Source organism: Brassica napus, chromosome A2 (assembly GCF_020379485.1).
Source record: "Brassica napus cultivar Da-Ae chromosome A2, Da-Ae, whole genome shotgun sequence".
Classification (NCBI taxonomy): domain Eukaryota; kingdom Viridiplantae; phylum Streptophyta; class Magnoliopsida; order Brassicales; family Brassicaceae; genus Brassica; species Brassica napus.
In genome coordinates this window covers 8,317,570-8,325,798 of record NC_063435.1, presented here as the reverse complement: position 1 = coordinate 8,325,798, position 8,229 = coordinate 8,317,570, and the positions used below count along the sequence as shown (strand labels likewise).

General features: G+C 36.7%; 2 protein-coding genes across 2 annotated transcripts; both read left to right on the top strand.

The window, feature by feature from the left end:
* Nucleotides 1-9: 9 nt before the first annotated feature.
* Nucleotides 10-3,988, top strand: LOC106433023 (LEAF RUST 10 DISEASE-RESISTANCE LOCUS RECEPTOR-LIKE PROTEIN KINASE-like 2.8). The gene is made up of 5 exons (XM_013873863.3): nt 10-600; nt 782-1,480; nt 1,687-1,710; nt 1,835-1,858; nt 1,954-3,988. Exons 1-5 carry the CDS (start codon nt 390-392, stop codon nt 3,084-3,086), a joined length of 2,091 nt encoding a protein of 696 aa, XP_013729317.1. The 5' UTR covers nt 10-389; the 3' UTR covers nt 3,087-3,988.
* LOC106433024 (LEAF RUST 10 DISEASE-RESISTANCE LOCUS RECEPTOR-LIKE PROTEIN KINASE-like 2.5) lies at nt 3,408-8,112 on the top strand. The gene is made up of 3 exons (XM_013873864.3): nt 3,408-4,914; nt 6,671-6,694; nt 6,785-8,112. The coding sequence occupies exons 1-3, from the start codon at nt 4,155-4,157 to the stop codon at nt 7,906-7,908; spliced, it is 1,908 nt and encodes a 635-aa protein (XP_013729318.2). The 5' UTR covers nt 3,408-4,154; the 3' UTR covers nt 7,909-8,112.
* The last annotated feature ends 117 nt before the right edge of the window (nt 8,113-8,229 follow it).

Sequence of the window (8,229 nt, the reverse complement as noted above, 5' to 3'; positions counted from 1 at the left end):
TTTCTTTGACCTTATTTAAAGAGAGAATAGACACAGCTGAAAGACAGAAGATGTGGTTTTCAACGTCACAACCAAAAGAGACTAAATTTCAGCTTACTATGGAGATGTGACTTATGTATGTTTACCTTAGACAGAAGATGTGGTTTTTAAGATTATTGAATTAATAAGGTTTCCAGTCTCCTAACTGAAAAGTCTTTGGTTGTAAAAGTAAACAATTTTAGAAGACAAGAGATAGTGTGGTATAGTTGTGTGGACAAGTCTCTCTTACTCCCATTAAAGTAGAAAATGAGTTTTAGAATAACCAATACCACTCTTTTGTTGTTGTTCTACTTCAGCAGCAACGTATTAGTCATATTAACAGTGTCCAACGGAAAAATGATTAGCACCAAATGAAAAGCCTAATTAAGAAAGCCATGCGAATAGAAAAGCTCTTCCCTTTCATATTTGGTCTCTCTCGCGTTAAACCACTTGCTCCGCTCCTCTTTAACAGTAACCAAAGACAGAATACACACTTTTCAAGAATGAACTATCCCTTTAGTTTTTGTTTGATATTATTTGCCATCTTCTCCTCTTTCAGCCATCTTCCTGGTGTATCAAGTGGTAAGTTAGCATCAATTTTCTCAAGCACATGTTTACCTAATCCGTAATCATTTTCCTGACCTCGAAGAAAAAGGACAACATAAGGAACTAATGATCAACCAATCTCAGTCTCATAACCAATTTTTTTGGCGTAAATAAATAATATTGATGCTGTTTTTGAACCCATCTTATTTTTTATCAGCTGGTGAGCTTTACAAACTCTGCAGTACGACGTTTAGCTGTTGCGATCAGGTACATCTGAATTATCCTTTCTGGAAACCTGGTAGAAAAGCATGTGGCCACCCAGAGTTCGAGCTCAACTGTAGCGGAGATTTTGCAGAGCTCAACATTTCCACTGTGAAGTTCAGAATCATAGATAGTAGGTACTATGAGACAACACTCATAAGAACAGATTATATTGATAATCTTTATCCCAGAAACCCACTGAATGCGCAGTTCAATGAAAATGTTGTTTCCTTCACCCATAACACTGAGCTTGTAACAATTTATTATGACTGCCCAAACTTCTCACCACTTATCCCCCATAGTTATTATGTTGGAGAGCTTCTTTCTGGGAATGGCAGAAGAAATTACTATGTGACAAAAAACCTCACGTCCCCTTCACTTCACGATATTAGAAGTCTTTTAGAGAACTTCAGGGGAATGTGTAAAAGAAATGTCAGTATTCCTGCATCTGGATCTGCACTGGAGACGCTGCAGAGGAGTCCGAATACATATAATCTAAAGAAGGCTATTGAACAAGGTTTCAAACTTTATATTAACTCGGATTGTGAGAGGTGCAAAGGCTCTGACGGTGCTTGTGGATATAATCAGACCTCAAGCGCTTTTGTCTGTTATTGCAAAGATGGACCGCGTAATAGTTCATGCCGGACACACAACCGTAAGTTTTCTTTCATTCATGGTCTTGTTTCCTAATGTCCTTCGCCAAGAACCAACTCTTTTTCTCTTCCACAATCGCCCACCCACCTTTTGATCAGATTATTTACAAACCTTCCTTTAGTTTCAAGTTTTTGTTTTTTCGTTTGTGTTCAGAGCTCTGTCTCCAGCTCAAACTGACTTTCTTTTGTATCCATTTAATTTATGCAGGAGCTGATCTTATAGAGGGCATAGGTGCGTAACCTTCTTCGAATGACTTTTTTTTATCCTCCCTCTAAACCATTGTTTTTCTCCAATTGCTCTTTTCCTTTCAAAAGTTTTGTTCTATGCTGACAAATTTTATTTTATGGTTCTGCAGTTATTGTGATCATTATTCTCGTAGGTTAGTTTCGCTTCCCAGATAGATATTTATAACTGTTTTTGATCTTCCTACATTATGAAAACGTTACTAACCAAACGTTTTCTATGTTATTTTAGGTTTGTGTTCACTAACAGGTATTATTGCGCTGGTGGTATTATTATGCCCCTGTTTCGGGGTCCAAATTTTCCGCAAGAGAAAAACATCAGATGAGAGGAGACATGAGAAGTTAAAGGCTCTTATACCACTCAAACACTATACTTATGCGCAAGTGAAGAAAATTACAAAGTCATTTGCAGAAGTGGTTGGGAGAGGAGGATTTGGAGTTGTTTATAGAGGAACCCTTTGTGACGGCCGTATGGTTGCGGTGAAGGTCTTGAAAGATTCAAAGGACAATAATGGCAAAGACTTCATCAATGAAGTTGCCAGCATGAGCCAAACATCTCATGTCAACATTGTTTCCTTACTTGGATTCTGCTCCGAAGGTTCAAAAAGAGCCATCATATATGAATTTCTAGAGAATGGCTCGCTTGATAAGTTCATCTCAAACACCAACATAATGAATTTGGACTTCACGGCACTGTATGAGATTGCACTAGGAGTTGCTAGGGGGTTAGAGTATTTGCACTTTGGCTGCAAAACAAGGATCGTGCATTTCGACATTAAACCTCAGAACGTGCTGTTAGATGAAAATCTTCTCCCCAAAGTTTCTGATTTTGGACTTGCTAAACTCTGTGAGAAAAAAGAGAGCATAATATCGCTGCTAGACATGAGAGGGACAATAGGGTACATTGCGCCAGAGATGTTCTCCCCAGTGTATGGGAGTGTGTCTCACAAGTCAGATGTGTATAGCTATGGGATGCTACTACTCGAAATGATAGGCGCAAGGAAGAAAGAAATAGTTGATCAAGTCTCTGCATCGAATGCAAGCTCGATGTATTTTCCCGAATGGATATACCAAGATCTCGAGCAAGGAGACAATGTAAGTCCTGCCGAGTATGGAATCAGAAGCGAAGAAGAGGAGATAGCAAAGAAGATGAAAATTGTGGGTTTGTGGTGTATACAGTCTTCCCCATCAAACCGCCCTCCGATGAACATAGTAGTAGAGATGATGGAAGGAAGCCTTGAAGCTCTTGAAGTGCCTCCTACGCCTGTCTTGCAACAAATTCCAGCAGCACGGCTTTCTCAATCTTTTTGGGATTCTGGGGAGGGTTCAAGCGCTTCCGAAGTATTGGTATGCTCTGCAAAATGAAAACTGGAATCTTCTTGCCGTGAAAGTCATTTATGTAATAAAAAGTTATAGTTATTTATGTTATTTGCTTAACAAATAGAGAACAATGTATTTTAGACCATAATTAACCCGAAGTTCTTAGAATGAAGTTCTTAGCGGAAGTTAAGAAACTGTTTCTTAACTTTTAACTAAAAAAGCTAAGAATCGGTTCTAAGAACCTCATCCTAAGAACTTCGAGTTAATCATGCTCTCAGTATACAAGAAAAGCTGGTTCAGTGTGTTGAAAGCGTCTTGTCGGATTGGAATGTAATAAATTCGTTGATATGTGTGTGTGCGTGTGTGATTGTGAACAAACCGTTGAAAAGAAAGAAAAGACTTTTCTTGTTCAGAACTTTGAAAATTCCTTCTCGCTCTTACGACTTGCATGATCATCGAATCACCAAGGATAAACCAAACTCCCCTAGTCCCCTGTAATATCCAATTATCTTCTGACCCGTTCTCTCTGTTCTTGATTTCCTATGTCTAGATTCATGGTCTCTTTTTTGTTCTTACTCATCCAGCTTTTGAGCTTCTCTGTTCAAGCTCAGCGTACGAAGACACCACCAACAACAGAGTTCACTTTCCAAGGTTTTAGTGAAAACAAATCGGAGATTCAAACAGAAGGAGCAGCGATCATCACACCAGATGGGCTACTCTTATTAGCTGAGTTTATTTATAGCAATGATATATAAAATAGATACTCTTATTTATATTATCTTCTATAATTATGCTAATAGAAAATTAGATATATTTAGTTTGCACATTCATAGTTAAAAAAAAAAAAATTGTTGCAATTTGTAAATTATACATGATATTTTGATTCTTTTAATATGAGCAGTAAAATCATGTATAATATTTACAAAAAGTAACTAATATTATAGAGATGCTCATCTTGAAATGTCTACATCATTGTATCCTGACTTTGTAAGTTGATGAGTAAAGAATTTATACGTTTAGAAAAGAAATGAAAATAAAATAAAAGTCCCTAGCCTCTCAACAGATCAGAGAAAAAGTATTTTCTGTGGTTAGATTTCCTCAAACCCAGTTTCCATGTATCCTCCGCTCTTCATCACCTTAGTAGTCTTCTCCGTCGCTAGCTTCCCGTCGTGCTTCTCCGCTGACCAACAGTACGAGGAGTGCCGATTACCTCTGAGATGTGGATCGGAACCGTCGGTGTTGTTCCCGAACATCACTTACCCATTTTGGGGTAATAGCATCGGCAAACCCAATTTCTGCGGTCAAACAGAGTTCGAGCTTTCCTGCAAGGAGAATCAAAATTTAACCCTAGAAATCGAGAATTTCACACTTCGTGTTGTTTCTGCGAATCTGGATAACAAGATAATCACTGTAGCCGATGAGAGTTTCTTACACGATGGTTGCCCACAGATTTTCAACTTCACGGGGGCTATGCAGTTCACATTAAACCATAACACCGAGACAATCTTTCTATTCAATTGTCCCAGTAATAACCCGGTGACAACTTCGTCAACGATTACTTGCCAACTAAGCAATAGCAATCTAATAACATATCATGCCTTTGGATCAACTAATCCTCCTCAAAATTGTACCATGGTTGGAGAAATTCCGATGCTTGCGTCTGCTAAGAACCTTCTTCAGCAGTCGAATGCCTCAGATCAATCATTGAAGATGGCTTTGGAAAAAGGGTTCGATTTGAGGTACGATAGTGAAGACGATGTTTGCCAAGCTTGTACCAAGTCCAAAGGGATTTGTGGTTCGGAGGTACGATCGGGAAATTTCATGTGCCTGTGTGCAGACAAGCCTTACAACTCCTCGTGTAAGGATGTCCAAGGTTAGTCGTTTATCATTTAGATTCAAGTTTCACTTCTATTATTTATGTGATTACATGTAAGATTAGTTTCAACAAATCAATTTTGCACAACACAAATAGCATGTAATGATTATCTCGTTTTTCCCCCGAATCATACAAATTCTTAAGGGTCATGTTTATATTTTTCTTAGAATGGTCCTAAATTAGTAGGATTTTAATTAAATATTATTATTTTCACCACCCCCTCGTGCCTTTTTACCTCAAGGGGATTAGTGACCTTTTAGAAGAAGTCAGGGTAATCTGCAGAAAAACGTCAGTGTTTTTGTGTCCGGGCGTACACTGCAGAATAAGCATAATCTAAAGAAGTCTCTTGAAGTTAACACAGATTGTTGAATGTGCTTTATATAATCAGACCACAAGAGGTATGATCTGCTATTGTTTAGAGGGGCCACATTATTATTCTGGATTTCTGGTGGTTATAAAGTATTTCAAATTAGCATAAACAATACTTCTTATGTTTCATAATGTATAATGTTTAAAGGAGTTTTTTGATGTTTTCATTTTTCTAAATAACTTTTATCATTATTAAAAGATTAACCAATAATATTTTGTATCTGGTTGAATAGCTTTTAATTTATATTTAATAATATTTTTAACAAAAAACAACTTTTTTAATAATTGTGTATAGATCCAAAACATCATATATTTTGAAATTGATACAAAGTATGAAATTTCATCCGTGAGTTTTTTATAAGTTTGCTAAAAGAGAAACCAACCCCTAGAAAAAGCTTTAACAAAAAAGCATAGGAATTACAACAACTAGGGTCGGCCCGTCCTACGGGCGGGATATTAGTTAATTTGATATTCACTAAATGCTCGAGTTGAAATTTGTTTTAAGATTCAAGAATTTGGTTATCTGTTATGTGTTACTTATTAGTATGCGGTGGTATAGTTGTTTTTCGATTATTCTTACTTTGGTATTGTATCAAATTAACTAATTGTCCATGTTATAATTATAGATGTACAAATGTGGATTTGTGATAAAGTTTGATGACAATACTGTTTTTTTTAAATTCTTATTCATAGTGGAGTGTGCATGTGTCAGAAAGAGGCTTATAACAACTTTTATGTTTTTGCGTATGGATTTTAAATATATATTATTTTGTATAATGCATATTTGCTCTACAACATTTACTTGTAGACTAAACAAACTGTTTTCTATATTTTTAAAAGAGAAAATATTTAGTCTAGAATATAACATGGACATATGTATTGACTATATATAGAAGTTGCTGTTATTTTAAAATGACATATTTATAGAGGTTTTTCAACCATTACTTCACTGGCACAAAACATTTATAACTGTAAATACCTTCTTTTAAAAGCAAAACTAATAAAGCGTGTACAACAAATGTATTTTGATATATATTATATGCATCAAGTTATTAAAGTTGGAAACATTGCAAAAAACTTTTTGGAGCAAAGTTTTTAACTTCACGATCTTTATCTTGACGTCAGTTCAGTGTCGGCCCTGGCCACAAGCAGAAGAAGCATGTGCTTCCAGCCGACACGATAATAAGTATTTTCGCGGCCACAAATTTATAAAAAGTGACTTTAGCCTAGTGGTTTTAAAATAAATTTCTGATAACCATTTATATGCAACCTCTTGATATCCCCAGGTTTTTTTTTTAATTTCTAATAGGAGATTCAAAAGTTATTTCTTCAGGTCTAACTGATATTTTCTTACTGCAATTTTACTGATGCATGGACTGGCCAGGCCCCAATTATGAAGTAAAAATAGGTGCTCGCCCTTCCCCTTTTCGTTCGAAAAACCTGATTTGATTATCATAATCTTATTATGAAACCATGTAATCTGTGTTTGTATCTCTAGGAATCGCGGCAGGTGTTACATTTTTGGGGTTACTTCTTTTATCCGTAAGCTGGTTCTGTTACAACACCCAGCGCATGAAGACGTCGGATGATCCAAGACAACAAAATCTAAAGGCCCTTATTCCACTAAAACACTATAGCTATGCGCAAGTAAAGAGAATTACAAAGTTATTTACCGAAGTGGTTGGGAAAGGTGGATTTGGCACTGTTTATAGAGGAACCCTTTGTGACGGTCGCCGTGTTGCAGTGAAGATTTTGAAAGACTCAAAGAGTGATGGGGAAGACTTCATCAATGAAGTTGGGAGCATGAGCAAAACTTCTCATGTTAACATTGTTGACTTGCTTGGATTCTGCTCTGAAGGTTCCAAGAGAGCAATTATTTATGAATTTCTAGAAAATGGGTCTCTTGATAAATTCATCTCAAACAAGACCTCGGTGGACATGGATTGGATGACACTTCACAGGATCGCACTAGGAGTTGCTCGTGGGATAGAGTATTTGCATCATGGCTGCAAAACAAGGATTGTACATTTCGACATAAAACCACATAATGTACTCTTAGATGACAATCTTTGCCCCAAAGTTTCAGACTTTGGCCTTGCTAAGCTTTGTGAGAAGAAAGAGAGCATCTTGTCAATGCTGGACACAAGAGGTACAATAGGGTACATTGCTCCTGAATTGTTTTCAAGAATGTACGGCAGAGTTTCACACAAGTCAGATGTGTATAGTTACGGAATGTTAGTTCTTGAGATGATAGGAGCAAGGAACAAAGAACGAGCTGGTCAAAATTCTGAATCAAATGCAAGTTCAATGTACTTTCCTGAATGGATATATATGGATCTTGAAAAGGGAGACAGTGGAAAGCATAACAGGAATGTAATTACCAGCGAAGAAGAGGAGATGGCAAAGAAGATGACATTGGTTGGTTTGTGGTGTATTCAACCTTCCCCATCAGATCGCCCGCTGATGAACAGAGTGGTAGAAATGATGGAAGGAAGTGTGGATTCTCTTGAAGTCCCTCCCAGACCTGTTTTCCAAATTCCCGCCGCACCATTTCAAGAACCTTCTACGCTGTCAGAGGATATATCGAGTTACAAAGATGTATGTTCAATGGATGTCGCATAAAGAACGATACCTCGTGAAGCACAAAACCATGCAACAATTATATTTATACAAAAGTATGTTACAGGAGAATTCATTCCCTAATGACTGACTGTAGGGTATGATTTTCTCCATAAACTGTAAATGCTTTTAGTTTATGAGCAAACCTACTGTGCGTGAGTGTAAAATTTAAATGTTATTCAGATAAAAAAGGATCACTTGAACACATTGTTTTCTGTGTTAAAAAAAAAAGAGAATACATTGTTTTCAGAAAAAAGGAATTAACCAAATAATAATATCATTAGCATTTTCTGATCCAAAGGAAAACAGGAGAAAAAACACAAC